General features: G+C 40.8%; 1 protein-coding gene across 8 annotated transcripts in view; it reads left to right on the forward strand.

Annotated features, from left to right (window-relative positions):
• nbeaa (neurobeachin a) overlaps positions 1-26657 on the forward strand; it is a 99701-nt gene that overhangs the window by 46836 nt on the left and 26208 nt on the right. For 3 of the 8 annotated variants that reach the window (XM_042430704.1, XM_042430708.1, XM_042430709.1), the window contains 23 exons: positions 2695-2892; positions 3889-4022; positions 4774-4882; positions 6759-6911; positions 8748-8916; positions 13700-13779; positions 14156-14218; positions 14635-14732; positions 15676-15768; positions 17619-17727; positions 17875-17956; positions 18229-18352; positions 18478-18670; positions 20940-21626; positions 21880-22329; positions 22462-22679; positions 22944-23097; positions 23678-23701; positions 24144-24227; positions 24936-25116; positions 25901-26025; positions 26144-26212; positions 26338-26506. In XM_042430704.1, coding sequence (XP_042286638.1) covers positions 2695-2892; positions 3889-4022; positions 4774-4882; positions 6759-6911; positions 8748-8916; positions 13700-13779; positions 14156-14218; positions 14635-14732; positions 15676-15768; positions 17619-17727; positions 17875-17956; positions 18229-18352; positions 18478-18670; positions 20940-21626; positions 21880-22329; positions 22462-22679; positions 22944-23097; positions 23678-23701; positions 24144-24227; positions 24936-25116; positions 25901-26025; positions 26144-26212; positions 26338-26506 — 3766 coding nt within the window. The remainder of the gene's footprint in view (positions 1-2694; positions 2893-3888; positions 4023-4773; positions 4883-6758; positions 6912-8747; positions 8917-13699; positions 13780-14155; positions 14219-14634; positions 14733-15675; positions 15769-17618; positions 17728-17874; positions 17957-18228; positions 18353-18477; positions 18671-20939; positions 21627-21879; positions 22330-22461; positions 22680-22943; positions 23098-23677; positions 23702-24143; positions 24228-24935; positions 25117-25900; positions 26026-26143; positions 26213-26337; positions 26507-26657) is intronic. The other 5 variants (XM_042430705.1, XM_042430710.1, XM_042430707.1 and 2 more) reach the window with 3 other exon arrangements.

The raw sequence follows: 26657 nt of genomic DNA on the forward strand, positions 1-26657 counted from the left end.
GCAGTCCAGATGTCCTCATCGCAGAGCACTGCCAACAATCTGGCCACAACGTAATTAATGAACCGTGTGAGTCTATCCGGGCACCTGTATTGTTTGCCTCTGTGTGAGTTTTTGCGTGCACATGCGTTCTGTGTGTATTTGTCAGGATTCATAACGGCATTATTGAAAGTCTTTTTGTTTTTCTGCATTTTAATATGGCACTTTTAGAGAATTCTATTCCTTAAAACTCTGATTTATATAGGGCTGGGTATCAAACCTCGCCACCACTTGGTAGGTTTTCTACCAAATGAAATGTCACACAGAGTATTGATACCTGTGAAGTGCTAATTTGCCAATTCTGACAATTTTATTCAGATGTGTGGCATCTTTTGTTAAATGTAGCCGTGCTTTATGTATAAATACAAGTTCATATTTCACAACATAAGGAATTTTAAAAAAGGGCTTTGGTACCGTATATACTGCAACTCAAGTATCAAATCGGAAGTATTATTAATACCCTAACCCATTTCAAATTACACCTAGCCATAGATTTGTATGGTATTTACTTAACCTTAATCCCTAACCCTTAATCATTTGCCACAATAGGTTTTACTCAAACATGTGCTAGAAAACCCGTTTTGGAGGATTGTCCTTTTTTTAGCAGGAGATACAAAGAGGCCAAGGCTGAACTGAATGGAGCGGATGTGTGTGTGTGTATGTGTGTGTGCTGTTATCACCGCAGGGCAGTGTTGTATCTGCAGCTGACAGGTGTGACACAGGCGGGAGTTGTCGCTTTCATTGCTCTGTGTGTGGTTATGTAACCAGGTGAGGGACATACGTGTTCAAGCGCAGCTGTGTAAAGCTTCTACGTAAACATTTTCACTCTCCTTTCACTCTCGTATGTTTCTCCCGCTACCTTCCGAATGCCTCCGTACTGTACATCCCTTCATATTTTAAAGAGTCAGCAAAGCTCTGCTACACTTTCATCTCCCATCCTCCCTCGTTAAGCGCAGCAACATGGATACAAGCTCACATGCGCACACCTACTGTACGTTTATACATATGCACACACTTCATAACTGCACCACAATAAATGGGCTTACATTGCAAAAAATGTGCATCTTAATAAGTATATTAATTTCACATTCAGGCTATTCAGTATTTTTTTTTTTTTTTTTGCGCAGAGGGCCCGCTAACCTTCAAAATAAAGCAAAGAGCAATTTATTTGTGTTTGTGATTGATTATCCCTGCACATGGCTGCAGTTTTCTGGGTTAATTTGAATGGATAAGCTTTATTAACACAGCTGTTTAATAGATAAGCTTTTTACACCTTGTTTTCGCTAAAGCAATATAGTCTAAAGTAAAAAAAAAAAAAAAATAGACATGCCGTTCTAGCATGTAATTACTACTAATTACTCTTGCCAATAATGTTTTTTTGGCAAGATGTGTGTAGTCGTGTGGTGCAAGTTTGCTTCAAATGCAGATCAGCATTCAGTTTTTTTTTTACAATTACTATCAACACCTCTTCTATAGGTTTATACAAGCAAACTCGTTGTGTCTAAAGTGATTCTGATCTTCAGCGGAAGCAAGGAGAAAGTTACGGTGAAGGGAGTGGTACTGTAGAAAACAGCAGATATGTATTCAGCCCTTGGACCGAGATAAGGATGTTACACACTGCGGAGGGGCTGTTTTCCGTCAGACGTCTTCATTGTGCAGGGCACTCTTTGCTTCGGTGTGAAATTTTGTGCTGCATGGTTAGAACTGCTCAGGGCACATTTTCTACAGCAGACCTCAGATGAAAGGTTTAGAACAAGACGGGCCTGCAGGTCTGTGAGCAGCCCGGGGCTTTCCTGTGCAGTCAGGCTGAGCAAGGCACCTAGGGGACCCAGATGCTCAGAGGGGAGAGCGCCCCTCCTCTGGAGCTGCTGTAAAAGGGTAGCAGAGCAACTGGCTGGCCTTTCATCTGCGGGGCTTCATCAGTGTATCAGCGGCGCCGCAGGATACGCAAGGACCCACAGACCTGCGCAGACAGACAGATATAGACATAGATGAACACACAAGTGCAACCTACACTTCCTGCAATTTCTGCATGTACAAAACAAAGTAGAGTATATTTCTCAATATTCTTTAAGGTAGCAGAGAAGAAAGGATGTCTGTCCTTGTTTTAACGTGCTTCGCAATTCTTTATATTTGCCCCAGTTTGCCCTTGTTAAGGATGGAAATAACAAAGTAAATTGTTCATCAGAAAGATACTTTAGGTTTCATAAAGGTCTAGCAGCTTTTGGAGAAGACTTAAGTTTGCTGGACATAATATAACTTAATATAGAGAAATTGAATAACACCGTTGTGTCAGTTTGTGTCTGCACTCTTTTGTGTTTTTTTGTTGGTAGACTACAAAGGGAGAAGATATATTTGGAGTGTTGAGTGCATCTCTCCCACACAACAGCTCCCCCTCTCTGTCTTTTATTCTGGGCTAATTGAATTAGTGCCCGGGTTAGCGCTGTGTTCATTAAGCTAATGCTGTGTTGTTTACACACGGCTCATGCTGCAATTAAGCAGACTCCATTTTGGGTGTTGAACTCATACACACAGACAACAAATGCCCTCACACTCCTTTTGTTTCTAGACGAGGCGTTCGTCCCTTTTGATTCAAAGTCTTTCTCGCACAACCTCTGACATCCCTAACCCACTACCCTTCTTTCTCCGTCTCCGCAGAGCACTTTCAAATTTAAGTCAGAGAGCGACATTCACCTGGCTGAGCACCACAAGCAGGTGTTGTACGATGGCAAGCTGGCCAGCTCCATCTCCTTCACCTACAACGCCAAGGCCACAGATGCCCAGCTCTGCCTGGAGTCGTCGCCCAGGGAAAACCCCTCCATCTTCGTCCACTCACCGCACGCGCTCATGCTGCAGGTCAGTCTGGCTAGATTCCTTTGAGTGGCTTTTCTTCGCTAGCCTGGCTCCAGATGCCCGAATCAACATTCACATCTCTTGATTTGTTCAGCAATTCAAGTATGAAGGATTGAAGGGAAATTAAGTGGCAGTTTAGTCTGATTATCAGGCTGGTTTGTCACAGGCTGACTCACATCCCGCTCAATAGCATTTGTGAAAAATGTGTGGTATTTACTCTGCTCGGTGGACTGTATATGTGGGTATTAGCATAACACAATAATGCAGATGTTAGTTTAAGAAAGGAAAATATAAAATGCACCTCATGGAAAACAGCTGTTACCATACCCTGCAGTAAATACCAGTGTTTGGAAGGTCACAAGACTCTCAAAGTTGATTTAACACTCTCTTTTCAAGTGTCCTTCATTCAAGGTTGTTGGGGCCCTACTTTGCTAATGTGGTTTACCTTTCTATCTCATCATGATTGCTAAGAATTTCCAGCACAGTGTGCCACAAATGATCCAGAAATTCAGGCAGCAATTACTATAATTCACATTTCAAAGGGAGGGGGGTGAGTCATATTGTCTTATAGTCATATAGTTATTTTAGTTAGTAGAGGTCGCACAATCATGTTTTTATGAGTTCAGTTCAGTGAGCTAAAGCAGTTCACAGAGAGGTACATGGAGTGTACCGTGCAGTGATAAGGAAATAGAAACTTTCTCTCTGAGATGCTCTATTATACTACAGCTCAAATAAAATGTTATGCTTTTTTAATCAGTCTATTAAACTAACTTCAAATTGATATTTTGCAAGGAAGCAAATAGACAATTAACAACAAAGAACAATATGTACATCCATTTTGAGATCAGGGCTCAGTTGTATCACTGACAAATATGGTCCTAATATTTTATCTCTTCTGGGGATCAAATCCTATATTCAAGTTGAAACTACTGTCTAATCTTATGGCAGTGAGTGAGTATGTGTCTCTGTTAGCACTAACAGTCCATCTCGGTCCCACAGGATGTGAAGGCCATCGTTACCCACTCCATCCACAGTGCCATCCACTCTATAGGAGGCATCCAGGTTCTGTTCCCTCTCTTCGCTCAGCTGGACTACAAACAGCTCAACGACAGCTCCGTGGACACCACAGTCTGGTGAGTAGGCTACAAAAATGAATGGAATCCAGCGGCTGCCTGGAAAGTAGTGATCTAGTTAGCATAGATCATTTGTAGTACAGTAAATGCGCTGCTTTGTTGTTTAATGTGCAACATCTACTGCAGCTGATCCTGGAATGGACCTGGAGGAACAACAAGGGAAAAGGAAAAGAAGTGAAAAGGAGACTGTGAGCGACGTTAGTTACAGATGAATCATCCATGTGTGAGAATTATCTTCAATCTGAAAGACTAACCTTAGACAATTACGCTGCAGGTTAGAAATGACTGATTATAGAGGGCAGGGTATGTAAGAGTGAGTGGAGGGAGAGTTATGCGGTTTTTCCTGGAGTGATGAGTGGCTTTTAAAAAGTCTGAGTCTGAGTTCTTCTCGCTCCAAGGTTGTCCCGATACCACTCTGTCACACCAGCCTTAATGCAGTTACAGTACATACAGTATCAGGAAGCATCTCCGCATCATGACTGTTTGTCAAACACCATCAGGAAGACTGTGATAAGAAATGAAAATGCAACTGCTCATTAAAAATAAATGACGGGGAAGGTGAATGTGTGTGTGGTGTGATGACACAAATGTGAGGTGGGTTTTCACTCATGCAGGACTCAGGAGGCAGACAGGAAATAAAAACTGAGAAGAACTTGCAGAATTCTTTCAAAAAGGAGCAGATATTCTTGCCAACCCAGCATCTACTGACGGAGTCTAATAACGATAAGTGTGTGAAATGTATATGTTGCAGCGCTACTCTGCTGGCTTTCCTGGTGGAGTTGTTGAAGAGCTCGGTGGCCATGCAGGAGCAAATGCTGGGAGGGAAGGGCTTTCTGGTGATTGGATACCTGCTGGAGAAGGTCAGTAAAAGGCCTCTATACTGAACAGTTTGTAATACATGTTATATTTATTTGTTGTTGTAGGAGCAAGGGAGAGTAACCTTATCATGATGTCCCTGTAGATTTTCAAGGCTTATAAGTAGAGTCCGACCGATACTGGATTTTTGGGGCCGATGCCAATACCGATATTAGGAAGTAAAAAAATTCTGATATCAATCTGATATATGTGTATGTATATATATACATACACACACACATATATATGTATACATATAAACACTTTATTTTGCAATCATCCCTCAAATGTGGTTATCAAACACTTGTGACAAAGATATGTAATGAAGGCATATTTTACAATTTATATATATAAATAATAAACTGTATAATATAAAATGACATCACTGCACTGAAACAGTAAACTTCACCTAAAATTTGATAATTATAAATAACTATAAATAAAAAAACAGAAAAAAAAAACATATGTATATGTTAAATTTGAATTAAGAAAAAGGATTAAATATACATAAAATTCTGCCTATATAACTTAAATTTTTTTTAAAAATATTGGTGCATATCAGACTACATATACGCCAATACTGATATATATGTGATAGGCCAATATCGGCCGATAATATTGGCTGACCAATATATTGGTTGGGTTCTACTTAATAAGTCCACCAGATTTATAATGGTTATGTAACTACAGCAACAACAGTGATTGTATACCTTCTATACATCGGGCATTATATTTTAATTGCCCTAATACTCATGTTTCTCTACTTTATATGAACAAGTGCTGAGTTTTACAAGTTTAAAGTAAAAATCTCGAAGATCTCCGTTTCATTCTCATTGGCGGCACCTATGACGATAAGTGGTAATAGCAGGTGTGTTTTTGGACCTCGCTTCCCAGAGATGCAAAACAGTGTTGCCTGTGTGTGACGTCAGTCAGTTGGCAGCACACCGCTTCACACACAAGTGAGTTGAAGAGCGAGTCTGTCACGTTAGCTTCACCTACCCTCTCTGGCGGACCAACCACCGCTGGGTGATGGAAAACGCATCACTAACTGCGCGCCGCTTGTGATTTTTCCCGGGAACATCAATACCAACACCCAGTTCGTAACACTGCAGATGCGAGGGCTGTCATCAGTGGGCCATAGGCTCATTCACCATTGTTGTTACATCATTCAGTGATAGACAGTGACTGAAAATCTTTGAGATTATTACTTTAAAGATTGTTTTCTTACAGAGTGAAACAATACAGTGCTCGATCCATCTACTTTGCCACAAATGTTCAAAAAGAAGAAAAGACAGAGATCACATGACTTCATATCACACAGATTTTCCAGCATCACAGCCCTGGCTGCTGGTGTAAATTAATGACTTGACACCTTTGGCAACCAGGGTTACAATGGCAGTGCTGTAGGATGACATCTTGCATCTCCTGACAAAGTAACCTAAATAAAACCTATTTAATTAAGATAAAGCTATTTGTAGACGTTTGCTAATCTGATAATTGTTTGTGGAGTTAGTTTGAAGATAATCACACTCACTTCAAATGTGCACCCACACCGCTTTTATACGGCGTTCTCTGCCAGTCTCCCTGCTTTTTCAGTTTGTGTGTCTTCGGTGGCACTAAAATGTCAGCAGCCATGGCAACTACGTATCTACTGTAGACTTAAAGTGAACATTATTTGTGCTTTATTTGAGAGTTCCTGCCCAGTTCTAACACACCTGAGAAAGATAAAAAATGTTTCCAGCTTAGTCTGCCAACTAATACGTTTGCTCGGATATGCTGTATAAAGACACTGTTTTAATTCAAAGTGAAAACGACTTTGTCATTTTGCATAATTATTCAGCCTGGTTAAATCCCTGCTGATATTTGCCACCTTGTGTCCAGTCGTCACGAGTCCACATCACCAGGGCGGTCCTGGAGCAGTTCCTGTCCTTCGCCAAGTATCTGGATGGTTTACCTCACGGAGCGCCACTCCTCAAACAGCTCTGTGACCATGTCCTCTTCAATGCTGCCATCTGGATACACACCCCTGCCAAGGTCTGTTTATTTGTGTGTATCTACTGAATGTGTGTGTGCTTTTTTTTTTTTTTCATGACCTTGCTGCAAAAAAGAGAGGATGATAGATGCAGTAATGAACGGATAATAGACTCAGAACAGACATGACAGGATAAAAAAGCAAGAGAGAATATGTTTCCTGCTTATAGTTTACAGGAGGTTTTGTCTGTAGGCAAGGAAAACTGAGACAAGCGAAGGACATAAAACGAAGAAAAAGGAGGGACTGACATCTTAGTGGCCATTGCCCTTTACAGAAATACAACAAAGGAGGTTGCAGGACATGGAAGGAGGAGCCGGCACATCACACAGGGAAAGGACAGAACACACAAGCAAAGGATACAAAGAGAAAAAGTGACATTTGAAAAGACCCCAGGACAAGAGAGAGATGTGCAGTTCGTCTTTTCCTTCTCACTCTGAACTAGATGTGAGTGTTCCTGGCGTTCCCGCGGGGCCAGTCAGCTCTTCCCTCCATTATTTTCAGAACTTCCTGACTCCCTGTCTTTTCCCCTCTGACCCTGAGATGTGATTGGCTCCTGGGTGCAGCAGCACCGGTCTTCGGGGGCATGCCGGAGTTAAGACGTGTGAAATTGAAAGAAAGAATCCAACACAAAATAAACACATCGACCTCAGTTTGACACGTCACCACCAAACAGTTTAAACTGGCTAGACTTTGTGATTGCCTATCGGATTTTTACCTTTAATTGAGTGCCAATACAGAAAATTACAATGAATTACCAGTAAACTTAACCACAATTCAGAAGGTTCATAATGAGAACAAGGCAAGCATAATAAATGTACTGAGCAGCAACACACAAAAAAAAAAATCTTTTAATCCTTTAATCTTTAGTTCCCCTGTACCATTCTGCCTCCCACAGAGGTTTATTATTTTCCACTTCTCAGTGTATTATCATCACCTTCATTATTGGCAAGAATAGCCTTGGTCATATACAGGACTTAATGAAACACTTGAAGAAATCTGAACATCATCTCCTATCTCTCATAACGTCTCCCCCGCTCAACACCAAAAATAAAGAGCCTGTTTTCTTAACCAAGCTCTTCTGGTAAACATAATCCTTCCAGAGACGGAGGAATGTTTGTTACAGCTTACTGTTGCAGCAGTGCAGCCCAAACTATTGTGCCTTCCATGATCAAGGAATTTCAGGCTTTCCTGCGGCTGAACCCGCACCAGATAAACACATCCGTTCAGCGTGTGAAACGTAATGTAATGAAGGCCATTTCAGCCAGCTGAGCGCGCTCTCCATTCTAGAAGAGCTGTGATGTGGTACGGTCAGGCCACGGCGCTCCGCTAATTTCATCCGCTTAAACAGAGCTACCTCGTTAAGGCTGCTCCTTAGTGTCGTGGTCACTGTAATGAGCTCAGAGATTTGCGAGCGTGCAGCGGAGTCGAATCTTTGTCCGGGGTGATGGAGAGAATCGGTTAGAGGGAAATTAAGAAGAGGGGGGGGGGGGGAGAGAGGAACAGGAGGGAGGGAGAAAATGAGCAATCGGAGAGCGCCCTATTTAAATGTCAGTAAGGAGCTCCTCAGATGGGGTTTGATGGCTTCAGGCGCAGAAACATCAAAAATAACACAAAGCAGAGAACATTGATGCGTTTGCTGGAGGGAAGATTCCTCTCATCCCCTTGTGGCTGCCTTCTTGCAATAAAACTGCCTTTTTGTTTGAACACCATAAACACACACAGATGATTTGTTTCTCCCCAGCAGGCGTTTGACTGTTTTGTATTTGTCCGTTGACCTGTGTGTGTGTGTGGGTACATGCACTTATATGTACTCTATATATATATATGTGCATATACAGGTCCAGCTTTCCCTCTACACCTACCTGTCATCAGAGTTCATCGGCACCGCCACCATCTACACCACCATCCGCCGCGTAGGCACCGTCCTGCAGCTGATGCACACTCTTAAGTACTACTACTGGGCCATCAACCCTCTGGAGTGCAGTGGAATCACCCCCAAAGGTCTCGGTATGTTCACATACGCACACAATTTGCAAACACACATGAAGGTAAGAAGAAAGGGGAAAAAAAAAAAATAGAGCACAGAACAATGAGAGTCCCCTCCACACTCCTAATGAACACCACTAGAGATTTGAAGACGCTATTCCTGACCTCTCATCTATTGTACATTACATAAACTGCAACGGCACCGTAGTCCGTCTATACAGTACATTACTCTGGTTTTATTCTGTCTCTTTGCCTTCTCCCATTTTGTATGCTCCATCTCCTCTTCTGCACATTATTCCCTTCCTGGTTCTCTGTCTGTGTGTTTTAGGCTAGATCTCTTTGTAACAAGGCATCTATCCACAAACAGTGTTAAGGTCAATTTTTAGCACACATAGAATATGTATTTACATCATCCATTTATTCATCTTCTATGATTATCATGTATAGGGATACAGGCAGCTGGCAGATAAATACGGGCAGAACATATATATATATAGACTATTGAGACTGATACTGAGTGTGTGATATCTGACAATACAAAAACACTCAAGCTGACTCTACTTGATATAGGATTTCATTAAATCAGCAGCTCTCTTAATGGTAGCTTGTGTCTCTCCATTAGTGCAATTTACAGATGCAACAGACCTTTTTAAAGCCAAAGACATTACCAGATAAAGGCTTCTATTGATTAATATATAAAGCATGTGAGTTTTCGATCTTTAAATATTAATTTTCTTGGCCACAGTCATGCCATGTGCAAGTGTTAAAGAGGATCTTAACTCTACAGAAGTCAATACCAGTAATATATTGAAACTAAATGTACATTATTTCTGACTCCACGCAATTATTGTCACCTTTACGCACTCGCTAAAGATTTCTGTCCTTCCTTAATTGCTTTTAAAACAGACTTTCTCCCGTGGAGCTGTGTCAGCTAACAAGTACTTTTCACCCCTGTCATGAAAATGTAGAGTAGGTAATTTCTAGCTAGCTACTCTGCAGAAGAGTTTCCTTTCCATGAAACTGTGACACCGTGACATTCACTATTACACCATAAAGCAGCAAAACAAGTCGTGATGCTCTCCTTTTTTTTAACAGGTAACTCAATACTGATTGATTATGGTGTTTGTTTTTCAATAGGAGGGCGATTTTTACCTTAATTTCACCTCTACTTACATGAAGCAATAAGAATTGCTTTTAATTGTGTGCAGTCTCTCTATCAACAGTGATTATTTTGTGAAAATATGAGCTTTCATTTGTAACGTGACTGCTTTAAGAGATTGTCAGGCTCCGCTAGTTTGTTTTAGCTTACGGCTGAAAATAACCCCATGAAGACCTAAAGTCAATAACTGCAGTAATGAGTAGTTAACTGAATGTTTAATGGCTTTGAATGCTTATGGAAATGTGCAGAAACATCTCATTTAATGTCCAATAATTACAGCTTCATTAAATTGCATGAAATACAGATGCACATATTTGATCTTCTTTTCAGCACAGAGATGATGAATTGTAATTTATACTAGGCTTGCGCACACACACACACACACACACACACACACATGCATTTAGTGGGTGTGAGTTGATCACTCTCTGTGTGGGTGCTCTTGAGCAAGGATGGGGCAGCAAATGTGTCTGTGTATTTTGGAGTGAATAAGGTCATTGCAGAAAAAGGGAACACATACTTTTTTTTTTTCCTTTAAACAACTGGACATTGTTTCTTTATAAGAAAAACAACATGTTGCCTGTGAAGTCTGCGCAACAGGAATCTAATGTTTTATTCTGTTGCGAAATACGCGCACATTATTTTGTGCTTCTAGTGAATACAGTGTACAACCATAAAAGATTTTTCCGAATTATAAAACACTCCTTATTCCATAACACGGTGCCAAATCAGATACCATATTTTCACTGCCTTTGTAACCGAGCAGAGATCAGTGTTAACGCAACCGCTGTGGCCGCAAACATCTGGGCTTCAGAAATGTCAGCGCAGGCCTTTCACTTTAATCAACCTCTTCTTATGCCCTGGACCCTCCGCTGACTCCGAGCACGCATTCCATGTCGCCATGGCAACAGACAGATTTGATTGGCAGATCCAAGGGAGCTTTTAGAATTTCCAATCAAGTGGCTGCCCGGCTTCCTTTCTGTTTGGCGATATTGCTGTTTGACTGTTGGGATTTAGCCCCATAAAGAACTGCTGATAACAGGAGCAATTAGCCTCAGACACGTACTTAATGGTCTTTCAAAGCTAAAGGACGTGCTAGTTGTGGTTTGGACGCGTGCACGTGTGTGTGTGTGTGTATACTTGACTATACTGTAAGAGTGTGATATGCATTGATGGAATTAATTTGCATAGTAATGGACAGATATTTCAAACACACACAATGAGCTTTGCGGATGAAAATGAATTCAATTGTACTCCCGTCTGAAGTAATAAGGCTGAATCCAGGTTGCAGATATATATTTTTTTTGTATTAGTGTATTTTTTCTTTGCACCTGCTTTGAAATTGGTGAGAAATGCACAGTTCTCCTCCAATTTATTTTACAAATAACTCCATTTGATGTTGGTTCATTTTGTTGGTTTGTGCTGCTGGAAAATTGCTTTCAGGATCACGAAAAGAGAGAGCTTCTGTACCTAATAAAAAACACCTCAGGTCTTTTCTAGTCAGATGCATTGCTTTTGAACTCTGCTACTACATTATAATACAATGGAAACAATGATAGAAAGGCTGAGTGAAACAAGATTGTCGCTAAAAGAAATTAAGAATGACATAAAGGTTCCTGCCTGAGTTTCATCATATTTTTTTTTAAATGGAATAAAACATCAGTGATAGCATCATTATTATGTATTTTTACTTCTTTATGTTATGCCCTGTAATCTCTTATAGCATAAAGAAATGCTTAGGCTCATTACAAAAAAAAAAAAAAAAACCTCTTTGACTCCTCACAGGTTGTTGCTATCTAGCAGAACAGAGCCACTCACTTGTTTTTTCACAACGACAGGATAAAACCGGTGAGTCAGATTAGGATGAAAAGGAGCGCAGGAGGAAGAAAATTAATTTTTATAGAGCAAAAGACGATAATTAAAGCCGCGAATGAGAAGCGGTTTAGATGAATGTAAGCTTTATTCAAATCCTCTGTTAACAAAAGACCCTTAAAACGGGAGGTTGCACTTGCACACGCTCGCCTGGTGCACCCATGCACTTGTTTGACACAGAGCTGACACACAATTGTGATGGATGGCGAGTGTCACCATTCCGCCAACATGTACCAGCTTGACAGATAAGGATGATTGATCACAAGGGATCGCTTCAGTGTCATGTTTTTGGCTTTGTGAAGAGCAGGTGAACAGACTGAGTCACGCACGTACTCATACGATTCAAGGCCAACAGAGCGTGACAAAGAATTGGAGGGAGAAGCTTCATATCTTCTTCGCTTTTACACACCCGCGGTCTTTTATGTTTCCCTTAGCTTACTTCCGCTGGCTAAGCAGCCACGAGTCAGATATCAGTTTAAATGTTCAGAGTGGATTAGGTGCATTTTATTCAGCTTACAATAAATACTGTTTGCACTTGCAGTATTCTCCATTTGTAGCTCACATAAAATGATCCCAAACATCCTGACACAGCGGAGCGTGCCTTGTAAATGCAACAAACCTCTGTTGGGAATGTAGAATTTGGATGAGATCAGGTAGCTCGCGAGTTTTATTGTGTATTGAGCGTTTGTTTGATAATGACATCTGCAGAAGAGTAGCTGGAGAAGATGGAGGATGACTCTGAAAGGGATAAAGTCAGCTTTTGCTGGCTGAAATCACCACTGAGACCACTAAAGGCAAAACACCCTTATTTTTTTAAAGGGTGGCTCTTATATCATTCTTGCTTCGATCTAAATCGATGCATCTTTTAGACTCTTTGGCACTATATTCCATTAGTAAGTTATTTGGCAGCCGTTTCGAGCCGATTCATCAGAGCCATAAGCTTCCAGTGTATCTGACGTACACATTAAACACCTCAAAAAAGAATGAAATACAACTACATCAATGAGAATGCAATGCCAACATCTGAGTTGTAATTTCTCCTCTGAAAAAAAAAAGTGCTACTGTACCATAGTTTCTGTTCCTCTGCTAAACGCAGCCAAAATGTCAGAATGACCAAAAGCAACAGTGGGAAAAAGCAACATTTTATGAACCTGTGGCTCTTAAAGATAATGGAAGTCTGTTACAGTCATGAATCATGGCAAAATGGAGCTAAATGCCCCAAAATGGTAAAAGACATCAGACCCTTTAGAAAGCGGCAATGACATCAGACTCACATGAAAAATCGCTTACGTTATGCGTCAGATGCTTTTGTGTTTTTAACTTGATTATGTCTTCGTAGCTCACCAAGGCAAACAACTGATCAAGTGCCAAAGCTTTAGAATAGAAACAGTGGATTACACTGGTTGTTTGGTTTGGATCATTTGGACCATCAATCATTTTTTAGTAAATTGCCATTTCTTTGCTGTAATCAGTCAGATTAGTGCAACTATAAAGTATCCAGATTGCCAAATTGCCTCTGGAGTTAATGACAGTGATTTACAGTTTGCAGTTCCATCATACTGTGTGTGTGTGTGTGTGTGTGTGTGTTGGTGTGTGTGTGTGTGTGTGTTCCCATGTTTTTCTCTGCTCCCCAGGAAGCCTAATAAAATCTAATATCAGTAAACAGTAGGGCTTACTCAGACTGAGCCACAGACTTATTTGGTTGATCATTATCGTGTATAAGAATGGATTTTTAACAGGAAATTATTATTTTGTTTGTGCGTGTTTGTTTAGATGGACCGCGGCCATCCCAGAAGGAGATCATCTCGCTCAGAGCCTTCATGCTGCTCTTCCTCAAACAACTCATACTAAAGGTACACTGGAAAACGCTGATAACCATTTTTTCATCACATTTAACTTCCAGGGATAGACAATAGTAATCACTTATTTCTATTATTTCCTGTGTTGTTTTTCTCTCTCCTGGTGACCGCTTGCTTAATCTAAGATGTGTGTGTGTGTGTGTGTGTGTGTGGAGAATCACATTATAGATGAGCAGACTGAATGTAGCTTTTGTGTTTATGTGCGTGCTTGCTCCTGCATTTATTTATACGTGTGTGAGGTTCTTCCTCCTACACATCAAACAAGGACAGAATTAACGACTTTAATGAATCATCTGAGGTTAATAACATGTAAAAAACAGCTATGGATCATGAATGTTTTGGTAAAACATGCCGTGTCTGGTATTCACAGGACCGGGGCGTGAAGGAGGACGAGCTGCAGAGCATTCTCAACTACCTATTGACCATGCATGAGGTAAATGCTAACTTGTGTGTTAACATAGGCACTGCGAGAGAGGGCAAAAGAGGGGAGACAGAGAGATAGCGAGAGCGGCGCAGTGGCGCTGGTGGCAAAATGTGCATTATAATTTGTGGGCTGGAGTTACGGTCCACTTAAACGAGAGAGAGAGTGTGAGTCAGCTTCGGCGCTGTGACAGCATGAAAAATGGTGCAACAATGGACTGAACAGAATGTACTCCTCTGTTACAATTATATCTATTCTTGCTCTCAAATAGCACCTGCTCCTCCGCAGTCCCCCCACCCCCCTCCCCCCCCACTCCGTGTCCACCCCTACAACTCTCTTTGTCCTCTTAACCCTCTATTCGTCTGTTTCACCGGACTTCCTCTTTCTCTTTTGTTCACCTGTTCAACTGTGCTTTCTTTTCTCCGCAGGATGAGAATATCCACGATGTGCTCCAGCTGTTGGTTGCTCTCATGTCTGAACACCCGGCGTCCATGATCCCTGCATTTGACCAGAGAAATGGAATAAGGTGAATGTTGCCCACATATACAAGCACACATATTAAGATGCAACACCAGATGTTTTTTGAGCTTTTTTTTTTGAAATATGATTTTAATACCTTTGTTTGTTTATGTATTCTTATTACAACAAGTAAACAATACACATATAACAGATTAAATACACATCCAGTTAAATGGTAATTACAATATGTAAAAAAAAAATATTATTTAGTATTAATAGACAAAATAAATTGAGATACAAAGTAAATAAATTAGAGCATACCTGACAGCTATAATAATTAACACCAAATAATTCCCAAAGCAGTTGAAACATATGCACATTTCCAATTATTAATATGCTTTAGAGACTCAAAGTAATTTATAAATTCAGTAGCGAAGTTTTTAAAAGCAGGGAGAGAGTTTATGGATTTGAAATTTATAAAACACAATGTATTTTTCTGGTTTTTATTGTGAGAAATAAAACTCTTGGCTTCTGTCTTTATCATTTGATTTGTCTCATGAGCAAAAAAAATGTTATGTTCAGTTAGAATATTGATAGTATATTTATGAAGGATAGCTTCAACCAAGCAGCCTGAATTTTCAAAGATGGATTGAAACAGTGCTGGTAATTCCTAAAAAGCACAAGTACACATGGATGTCTTTTTGGTTGCTATGGTAATTCTTTTATTGCCGGAGAGCTAGTTAGCACTGTGGTGTTTTCTTCAGTTTTTTACTTTTATGTCTTCTATGTCTGAGTACACTCATTTGAAAAAAAAAAAAAAAAGCTTCAGTCAGCACGTGTTGCTTAATGTAACTTTGAGGATGTTTACTGTGGCTGAAAACTCTTGTTTGTTTGTTTTTTGTTTTCTTGCTTTATTTTATTTTATTTTTTTTTTACATTTTGCCTACATCTAGGGTATTATAATTCCTTCACTGACATGTCATTGGTTTGGCTGTGTGTTTGTCTTACAGGGTGATCTGCAAGCTCCTGGCCTCTAAAAGCGAGAGTATCCGGGTCCAAGCCCTCAAAGTCCTGGGCTACTTCCTCAAGCACCTAGGTCACAAGTCAGTACCTCTTTGTCTCTGTGCTTTCTATCTGGTACATTCCTTTGAGTGATGTTAGGTGCTCAGCAAATGATGAATCACTCAAATCAAATTTTCCTAGATGGGGAAATCTTTTGCTTCTCACAACATTTAGGTTTGAGAGTAAGAAAACAACAGAAAATCTACAGCAGTGTAGTTTCTAGCGAGCCTTCGAGGGACTGCCTGTTTGTGTTTACGTAAAGGTAATGTTCTCATCATCATGTCCAGGCAGAATAATCGTTTTGACAGTGTGCACTGGCAGGGAGGAGGAACCTTGATGAGCAGCAGTGAATGCTGTGGGATTTATTCATCCCATGTGACTTGCACGCCTCTTGCTGCACGACATGGGAGCAGGCTGCAGTGTCGCACCTGAGCCTTGCACCTTCAGTCCCCCACCTACTTAGCATCTGCTCCAGCTAAACATCCTGTAGGGCTGCCTTTTTTATGTTTACACGTCACTTCAACACTTACGGAAATGAATTATCGATCCGGGTAGTAATTAAATGGTGAATAAAACTCCAGTCAGTGGACACTATGGTACATACAGCCAAACATTTATACTTTGAAACACATTTAAATATACTTTATAATAGTGTTAAATAATGTTTACACTGTATCTATTGAACACAACCGATTTTCATGTCATTTAATGATAACTTCTGCTACAGTTGTGATTTTAGAGCAAACAACTGTTTTATGGTATTGTTGATCACATACATTATAAAACATTACTGTGCTTTGTGAGTGTACAGTGTTGCTGTTCATATTAATGTTTCTTTATATACATACAGTATATGCATGATTGCATTTAGCTCCTCTCATATCTGATTGAAAGTAGAGTGAAACTGCATTAATGGTTCATCAATCTCTTTGACCACAAATGAGCTATTGTGGATGAGAGTCTCATAGTCAGTCTCATAAAAACACACTTTTATCAGTCTCTTTCTGACAGTTGCTTACAACAACTCAAACTACAAGTCAAACCACAGATACTCATAAGTCTTCTACAGTGGCCTGGCAGGCCTCCTGCGCTGATGTGTTAGCAAGTGAAAGAAGAAAACCAAATTAATTTGACAATTTGGCAACTCCATTAACAACGCCCCCTGATAATTACCCTGACATTTAATTCTGTGTAATTTCTGTGTTAAGTATATTATATCATCATGCCCTTAGTTATAGATTTTCCGTTTGATTTTAAATGTAATTTGTTCAAACAGACAAATCGGACAGTTACTGTGCTGTATGTAAAATGAAATTATCTTGTTAAAAGGGAGTAAAATTAGTAACTGATTAAATCTGTTAAATCAAATTTAAAACACCATAATGGGAGCTAAATGATTTGTTACTTTCATGGATTATATATGAGTAAATACTGTGCTAGCTTTATTTTTTCTTTCTTATGACCATTATTCTTTTTAATTCAGTTTAAAAAATACTCAAAGTTAGTAATTAATTAAATACGCCATAGTCTGCAGTAGTGTCAACCCTGATTTCTGAGCATCTCAAGTTAAAAGCCTCTTAGAGACGCGATCTGTGCCCACTAGGAAGGTTAATAATGAAAGTTAATAATTTGCAGCCATATGAACGTTGCCGCAGTGACTCCTGCCGTGTTGCTGTTCTGTTAATGTCTCTTGTTAATTTCTCTTGTTGATATTCATTTCTCGTCCTCTTTGGTCCCATCGTAACTGACAGGGCCACATGGTGCCACCTGCCAATATCAGAGAGTCATCAGGCCGGTGACAATCAATGTCAGTTTCAACTGTCATTAGTTCTGTTATGAATGGCAAGCTGTGTGTGTGTGCGTGTGTGTGTGTGTGTTTGTTTCCCTGCAGGAGGAAGGTAGAGATCATGCACACACACAGTCTGTTCACACTGCTGGGGGAGAGGCTGATGATGCACACCAACACCGTCTCTATCACCACCTACAACACTCTATACGAGGTAGGTGATTGGTTGTCAGCGCCTAAGCGGCACATGCTGTGTTACTATAGCGATGACATGAAGGGATGCCCTTTCAGCCTCTTTTGAGTTGATTCAAGCGATTGTTGTGGCGTTTAATTGACTGCTGTTAATCTTCTGTCTGTGCAGATTCTGACAGAGCAGGTCTGCACTCAGGTGGTCCACAAACCCCACCCTGAGCCGGACTCCACCATCAAGATCCAGAATCCCAGTAAGTTCAGAGCAGTGAAGCCTACATCTCTTTGTCTGTCTGTATTCTTTGTTCTGCCAATAATGCAGGGTTGCTTTAATGCGAGTAAACAAACAACAAAGCCTGAATTCAGAAGGCCACACTACTGCCATCTCTCACTTTTTAATCTGCCTCACACTGTCCTCTCCCTCACATTTTTCTCTCTCATTCAATATACTTTGCTATATATTTACTTCTCCTACTCTCTCCTACACTCTTCCTCAACCCATTACCTGATTTTACCTCCCACCCAGTGATTCTAAAGGTGGTGGCCACCCTGCTGAAGAACTCCTCTCCCAGCGCTGAGCTGATGGAAGTCAGGAGACTCTTTCTTTCCGATATGATAAAACTCTTCAGTAACAGCCGCGAAAACCGGCGGTAAGAGCACACAAATGACTAAATTCGCATTTATTCAACAAAATGTAATTTGCCTCTTAGAAGGATTGCTGTATTGTGCTCATGCTGCAGCCCTACTCACATAGAGTGTTTGTGTTGTGAACCAGCTGCCTGCTGCAGTGCTCCGTGTGGCAGGACTGGATGTTCTCCCTCGGATACATCAACCCTAAGAACCCTGAGGAGCAGAAAATAACCGAGATGGTCTACAACATCTTCAGAATCCTGCTCTACCACGCGATCAAATACGAATGGGGAGGCTGGAGGGTGTGGGTTGACACACTGTCCATCGCACACTCCAAGGTGAGAGTTGGATACGCATTTTTCAGGAAAACTGTCTTAATCACATTGTTAATAAACAGCTCTTTGCATTGCTGTTTCTCTTCTTCTTCTGGTATGAAGGGACAGAGGGAGTGTCAAAGAATTATTTGTATAGCACCTTTCATGCAAAGATATAGCCCAAAGTGCTTAACAAAACAAGACAAAAACAGTTTGATCACAATACAATAAAACATTAACAATGATATGTGTAAAGTTAACCTAAATTAAAAGCCAAATTAAAATTCCTTTTAAAAAATTTCAAGGGAGTTTGCTGTTCTATGATCCCAGAGGAGGGTGTCCCACAGTTTAGGGCCATAAAAACAGGAAGCAGCCTCACTAGATTTCTTATGGGACACTTTAGGAACTTCTAAAAGAACAGCAGTGGAAGATCTGAGTTATTGTTAGGACATAAAATGAAAGGCAGTCGCTGACATATGAAGGTGCTAGATTATATAAGGCTTTGTAGGTAAGTAAAAGGACTTTAAAATCAATTCTAAAAGATACAGGTCACCGGTGCAGTGATGTGAGCAGAGGGGTAATGTAATCTCTTTTTTTTTTTGTATTCTCAAAATCCTGGCTGCAGCGTTCTGAATTAAGTGTAATTTTCTTAAAGACTTTTCAGGGTGACCATTAAAAAGAGAGCTGCAATAATCTAAGCGGCTTGTAATAAAAGCATGTATCAGCATTTCATCATCATTCTGAGTTAAAAATGGTCTAATTTTGGCAATGTTCCTCAGATGAAAAAATGATGTTCTTGCAACCTTGTTAAAATGGCTAATAAAATTAAGATCGGAGTCTAAAATCCCTAAGAGATCTGTAATGTGTGTTTTAATTTGCTTGGACAGGCTGGCAAACACTGAGTCTAGTCTCTGCCTTTCTGCTGGAATTTCTGGGTTTTTTTTCTTTTTTTAAAAAATGTTTTCGCTCATCCAATTGTTTAAGCAGTGAGACACGTAAAAGAGCATTTAAAAAACTTGGGTTGTCTGGCAAAAGAGCGATACTGTATATAGTTGTGTATCATCAGCATAACAGTGATATTTGACATTATGATGACTAATTATGTTGCCAAGTGGAACCATTTCTCAAGTCGATTGATTAAAATGTCAAAATCAATTGTATTGAATGCAGCACTCAAATCTAACAAAAGGAGGACAGCCACATTGTTTGAATCAGTCGAAATTCTCAGGTCATTTGCTACCTCTAATGAAGCGGTTTCAGTGCTATGGTTCGTCCGATAGCCGGACAAATATCCGAGTTCCGTTAATGACCCAAAAATTCTTCTTTCTAGACTCACTTCTTAGTTCTGATATTGAACAAACACAGAAAAAGTATCTATGTAGAAACAGTGATACTAATTCCCCCACCAAAGGGAGCCTCAATAGGCTAGAATACCATGAAGCCACATGACATGTTACATGACTAAAGTTTTTTCTCAACCAGAAAACCACATTCTCACACTGTTGCAATCGCTGTCACTGTAAATTGTGCAAAGCTCACAGTTGGATGCAAACCACAGCCAGTTTTTCGGAGGCTGTTAAAAAGCAATTTGGGATATTTGTAAATCCTGTAGAAGCAGACTAGAAGTACAAGTAAAAAGCACAAAAACAAGTTAAATTCCACTGATGATCACACATAAATGAATAAATGATATATTGTAGAGAAAGCTTGTGTAGTTTGATGGGGAATATTCTTTTCCTTTTAGACACTTTTAGTCATACTGTACGTCATTATGTTCTTTTGTTTGGTGTGATTCATGTTGAAAATATCAATATTTGCTTTACCATAACAGCTTTAAAATCTTTTGCACTACAATTGAACACATATTACTGAGGACATTGATTTGCAGGAACTGATATTTTGACTGAAGCTGTTTTAAAGGCTGACAAAAGTATTGATTTGTACATATTTACTATTGTTAATCATAATTCTTATTTCAATGACCTGCAAGGTCATATAATTCATAAGAGATATTATTTTCAATAATTGATCACCACTCTGTTCATTGTTCAGTGGTGGATATTTAACTCACCCATTTTATCATAGTTGTACAAAATTGAGAAGACATTATGGATGATGGTCTAATAGCCCTGTTAGGCTGGTGTCCCAGTTTTATCCATCCAGCCTTTGGTGCAGATGATCTATGAGCCCCATAAAGACTACCTGGTGGAGAAGTTATTGATGTGAAGTTTCACTATTGTCAGTGCTTATGTTATGATCACATAACCAATTATATCCTTAAAATCTGTCACAGGTGACCTATGAAGCCCACAAGGAGTATTTGGCTAAAATGTATGAAGAGTACCAGCGTCAGGAGGAGGAAAACATGAAGAAAGGCAAGAAAGGCTCAGTTTCCACCATTTCTGGCCTTTCTGCTACACCTGCCCCTGTCGTCAATGGCAACCTTGAGATTGACGACAACTCCCAGACACAGACACCTGAGAGTGAGGCCGAGTACAGCGAGGGAGCTGGCAGTGATTCACGCAACCTCCTTGCAGAAGGCACAGTGAAACGACCCAACGGAGAAGCCTTGACACCCGGGGAGCAGAGTGCTGGTCCAGGGGTGAGGGTGGAGGTCCACGACCTGCTGGTGGACATTAAAGCAGAGAAGGTAGAGGCCACAGAAGTGAAGCTGGATGATCTGGACTTGTCTCCAGAAGGCCTTGGTGGAAGTGTAGGTGGAGGAAGTGGAGGAGGAATGGAGAATGGACCTCTGGTGGAGGTGGATTCTCTCCTAGACAGTGCTTACTGTGCTGTAGTTCAGAACCTAAATGGGAATCTGGCACCTAAAGATGACACACCGGGGTCAGGGGTTGGGATGGGGTCAAGCCTGGGGCTTTCAGGAGTCAACCTTGAGGATGATGGGAACATGGGGCCACTCATCACATTGGCTGATGAGAAAGACAGTGTCCCGAGCAACAATGGATTTCTCTTCAGCAAGGTAGGATGTCATATGAAAATTATTGTCTCTGATTAATTAAAATCTTATCTGTGGAGCCACATCTTCCCCTGCTGACCTAGAAAATAATCCCACTAATCAATCACTGTTCTGTCTCTTAATACATTATGTCCTTCTTAGTCATTCTACATCCATAAAGAAAAAAAAAGTTGCCTTCAGATTTATTTTCACTGCAGACTTGTCCTAATGTCTTAATGTTCCTCTATTTTTTTACTACCCCATTCATCTCTTCCAGGTTGATGAGAAGTTGCTTCCAGCTCTAGCAGCCACAGATCCCCTTGTACTACCAAGTCCAGACCAGCCTGCTCCATCCGGCCCAGTACCTGCTCACTCCACCACCAGCGCCAGTGATGACCTCAGCCTCCTGGCCCACATGACGAGCTGCAGCTCTGATTTAACACAGACACAGAGCCACACTTCCGGGGAACTTCCAGAGGACGGGCCCTTCAAGATCCAGAGCCCTCTTGCTGACATCAGCTCAATTGCTGAGGCTGAGAGCCAAACCCAGATCCAGGGGGCCTCTAGACCAGATTTCCCAGAGGGAGAGGGCACAACCGGGGCAGAGGGAGAGGCTGCGGGGCTTAAGACCGGGGGAGACACAGCCAGCACGACCTCTGATACAGAGAGGTCGGATGATGGGAAGGACAAGGACACCAAGAAGATCCAAACTACTGCAACTACTCAGGTGTGTTTATGCGAGTGTGTACGTGTCTGATCTTGTTGTTTGATTGTTAATGTATCCTAAGTTTTATATTATAGTAAGAGATGTACTGAAAGCTCTCTGCTGGCTCACTGGCTCTTCGCCTCCTTGTTTCAGGCCCTTCATGGTCGCAGTGCAGCCCAGTTGGAGCGGGACCTGCGTGTTGATCTGGGCTTTAGAGGCATGCCCATGACGGAGGAGCAGCGCAGGCAGTTCAGCCCCGGCCCACGCACCACAATGTTCCGCATCCCAGAATTCAAGTGGTCTCCCATGCACCAGAGGTTGCTCACTGACCTGCTGTTCGCCCTGGAGACGGATGTGCACGTGTGGAGGAGGTGAGAAACAGGGCTTGTGTTGTTTCTTTCATGCAATTCAGGCACATATTGAGGTTAGCGAGACCTTTAAGCTATAAGCTAATGCTACAAGCACTTATGTCTTCTTTTCAGTGCATCTTGCTCACATACATACATATTACTTTTTATGAGTGAGCCATCAAAGTCAGGATTTTCAAAAAACTAAGTGATACCTTTGATGTCTCATTTTTCAAACTGAATTTTTGCAACATCAGTCCACCTCTCAATGAGTTATCTTCCTTTCAGCCACTCCACCAAGTCGGTGATGGATTTTGTGAACAGCAATGAAAACATCATCTTCGTGCACAACACCATCCACCTCATTTCTCAGATGGTGGACAACATCATCATCGCCTGTGGAGGCATCCTGCCTCTCCTGTCTGCTGCCACCTCCCCTTCTGTAAGTGGTTCTATTCCGCCCCTCTGTGGTAGGAGGGAAAACTGCAGGTCAACAGCTGATTCAAAGGCCCAACACGGGTTTTAAGGCCAAACGGGAGAGTTGAAGAACTTGATAAACCTGATGACACCCATGCTCAGGGCAGCTGATATTGCATGATTGAATAGGTTAAAGAATTTGCTACATCTTATACATTTTAATCTATAAAATCATGATAGATCAAAAATGACTTGAAGAACATTAAAGGTCCAATCTTATACATGCAAAAAGTTCTGTTTAGTTTGGCCATGAATTTAAAAAATGGGTAAACTAATTAAACTTTCAAGAACATTTTCTGGATTCCTCTCATCTGTATCTCCATATATTTAACTGTCTAACAATCTAACACTTCATGAATAGCATTTAAATCTTTATTTAACCTTTATTCTAATACTTTTAATTAACAATCTATTTAATTTGATTGTTTGCTAAACTATTTATTTTAATTATCTTCCTTTTTTTCTTTTCCTCTCTGTGTTTTATGTATTCTGTGTATTTTCTTGTCTTTTTTGTCTCTGTTTTTGTCTGTTTTTTGCATGTGCAGAGTTCTAAGAGTAGTGCCAACACTGTAAGTTGCAGTTTCTTCCTCTCTTTCTATTCTACTAATACATTGTTCTGGTTTATTTACCATTGTGACTGACACTAACCCTTGCCTGTCTGACATCCATAGTGTTTCTATTTGTTGTGCTCCTTTGCTGCTAATCAATACTCCCCCTTATACTGTTTGTATATATTGTCAGTGTGCATTAATCTCTCTGCCTCAGTCTATTTCTTAAAGATATACTGTAATATTCTAACACTGTTAGAATATTATACAAATAAGGGGGATAGAATAGACTAAAAGGTGAGGAGGTGAACCAATAATAAGGAGAAATTTAGAGTGAGAAGATACTGTATATTTTGAGGTGAAAATAGAGCATAGAGTATATAAGAGAAAAAGCATGAGAGTTTTCAAAAAGTCCTTGGGGGTTGCATCTGCTAAGCCTGTCCCATTTGTATCAACACTGAAGAAGGCAGGAGGAGCCGGACCCCAGAGGGGGTCAAAGGGAGAGGAGGTGACCCCTGTTCCTGGGGGAGGAGGCGCAGGGGGAGAGGTGCGTAAAGAGCCTGAATCTCCCACCATCACCAGAAGAGCTAAGAGCACCAACCCAAGCCCTTTCGTCCTCACCTTGTGTGTCTGTTATTCCCCAAATGTCTGTGCTCACTTGCTCTGACGAGCCTCTAGATGTTTGCACTTTGTCGACTCTCCACAGCCCTGCACATGCTGCTTACTGAAGCAGAGACACAGCAAACCAAACACTTGGTTTGTTTTGACCCCTGCCATGCTGCCTTCAGATTTATTTTCAGTGTAGATATGCTGAAAATTTGGTAATCAAATACTTAGGTCGATGTGACCATAAGGGGACTTTGTTTATTTTTCTTTGGAATATATTCTAGGCTAACTTCACCTGTCTCTACACTGGCACTGTTATTGCTAATAGGCCACACTGCTACTGTCACTATCCCACTGTTACCATTACCTGTGTGTCATCAGGCTGTATTTCCTGTATGTTGTGTAGAACACCTCATGTTGCAAGACTTCATCATTTAAGTATGTATTTTACTTCAGCATGAAACTGAAGGTTGTGGTCATGCTGCATCAGTCTGCTAAAAGTTGCTGCTGTTGTTTAAAAAAAAAAAGATACTATTTCACCACCTTCCTAAAACCAGTGAGAGAGCATCCACTTCACTGTCTTTACATGCTAGTTTTATCACTGAATAACTGGCGAGCTTGTGTGTTTTTTCCTCCTCCTTTCCTCCAGACGGAGCTGGAGAACATCGAGGCGACACAGGGCATGTCTTCCGAGACGGCGGTCACCTTCCTGTCTCGTCTCATGGCCATGGTTGATGTGTTGGTGTTCGCCAGCTCCCTCAACTTCAGCGAGATTGAAGCCGAGAAGAACATGTCGTCAGGAGGGCTGATGAGGCAATGCCTCCGACTGGGTGTGTGCTAGTTTGACCAAAACTATTTTGACAATGGGATTAGACTCACACACAGTCGCCTGCAACTAACAACAATTTTCATTACAGATTCATTAACTGAATCTGTTGATTATTGTGTCCATTAATCTGTTATCATTTAAAATGTCAGAAAATAGTAAAAAAAACAAAAACAAAACAATACAATTCCCAGAGCCTAAGTGACATATTCAAATTGCCCTTTTGTCCAACAGTTCAAAACCAAAAGATATTCAAATTACAATCATATAAAACTGAGAGAAACAGCAGGTCCTCACATTTACAAGCTGTAAAACAGCTTTTGCTAAATAAATAGCTTCGAAAATTGTTATAGATGAATTTGCTTTCAGTTGACTAATGGATTAATGAACTATTTGATTCAGCACTGCTGTTGATAGTAGATACCCAAAATGTGTATGCATTGCAATGGAGGTGCTTAAATCCAGTCAATATTTCCCTTATTTAGCATCTTTCCATCCCTGAGGCTAACCTGGACCAATTCGTGTACCTGCTTATTATTAAATATTTTTAGGTGCTGAGCAACAGTAGAAGACTGTGTCCAAACTGCCAGTCTGTAACAGGGATTTGATGTAATCAATTTATAATGCATGTTCATTTTGTGGTCTGTCAAATAAAAGAAACCCAAAAAACTGCAGGATTCATACCCACTTCATTATTTTTTTTTTGTTTAGAAATGCTATGAAATGTAAAAACCCTCTCCAGTATGTGATACTTACAGGTTTCCTCTCCACCTCTCTTTGTCCACCAGTGTGCTGTGTGGCAGTGAGGAACTGTCTGGAGTGCAGGCAGAGACAGAGAGATCGAAGCTGCAAGTCCTCTTTAACCAGCAGCAAGTCACAGGACAGCCTCCACAGTGCCTCCACCGCCAGCAAGGTACCACATACACACATCAATCATATGCACAATACTACACACACCACCTAAGATCTGACACACAAATGCACAGATATGTATGACACACCACATTTGACATTCTACCTTCCACATTTAGCAGGATCCAGACAGACTCCTGCAGGATGTAGACATCAATCGGCTTCGAGCTGTGGTTTTCAGAGATGTGGTAAGCGTGTGTCTGTGTTTTTGGTGTATACTGTGTGTGTGTGTGTGAACAACTGTAAAGAAAAAATGCCTTTATAGCTGTTTGAGTGATGTTTTTGCTAAATAAAATGTGTTGTTTTGCCGTAGGATGACAGTAAGCAGGCTCAGTTTCTGGCGCTGGCAGTTGTCTACTTTATCTCCGTTCTCATGGTATCTAAGTACCGGGACATTCTTGAACCCCAGCGAGAGATCGGAAGGTCCACCAGCCTTTCAGGAAGAAGCATCCGCCACGAGATCAACTCCCCAACCAGTACAGGTGATTCTTCTTTTTCTTTTGCGGCAATATACTCAACATTAGAGGAGAATCTTGGATGAGCCGACCATGACTCAGTGTTGTTGTTGTGAATACAGGCTTCAGGCAAACAACAAAACCTTTGTCAAGAATATGAGACAATTAGAGGAAAGAA

Source organism: Thunnus maccoyii, chromosome 13 (genome assembly GCF_910596095.1).
Source record: "Thunnus maccoyii chromosome 13, fThuMac1.1, whole genome shotgun sequence".
In the NCBI taxonomy this organism is placed as follows: domain Eukaryota; kingdom Metazoa; phylum Chordata; class Actinopteri; order Scombriformes; family Scombridae; genus Thunnus; species Thunnus maccoyii.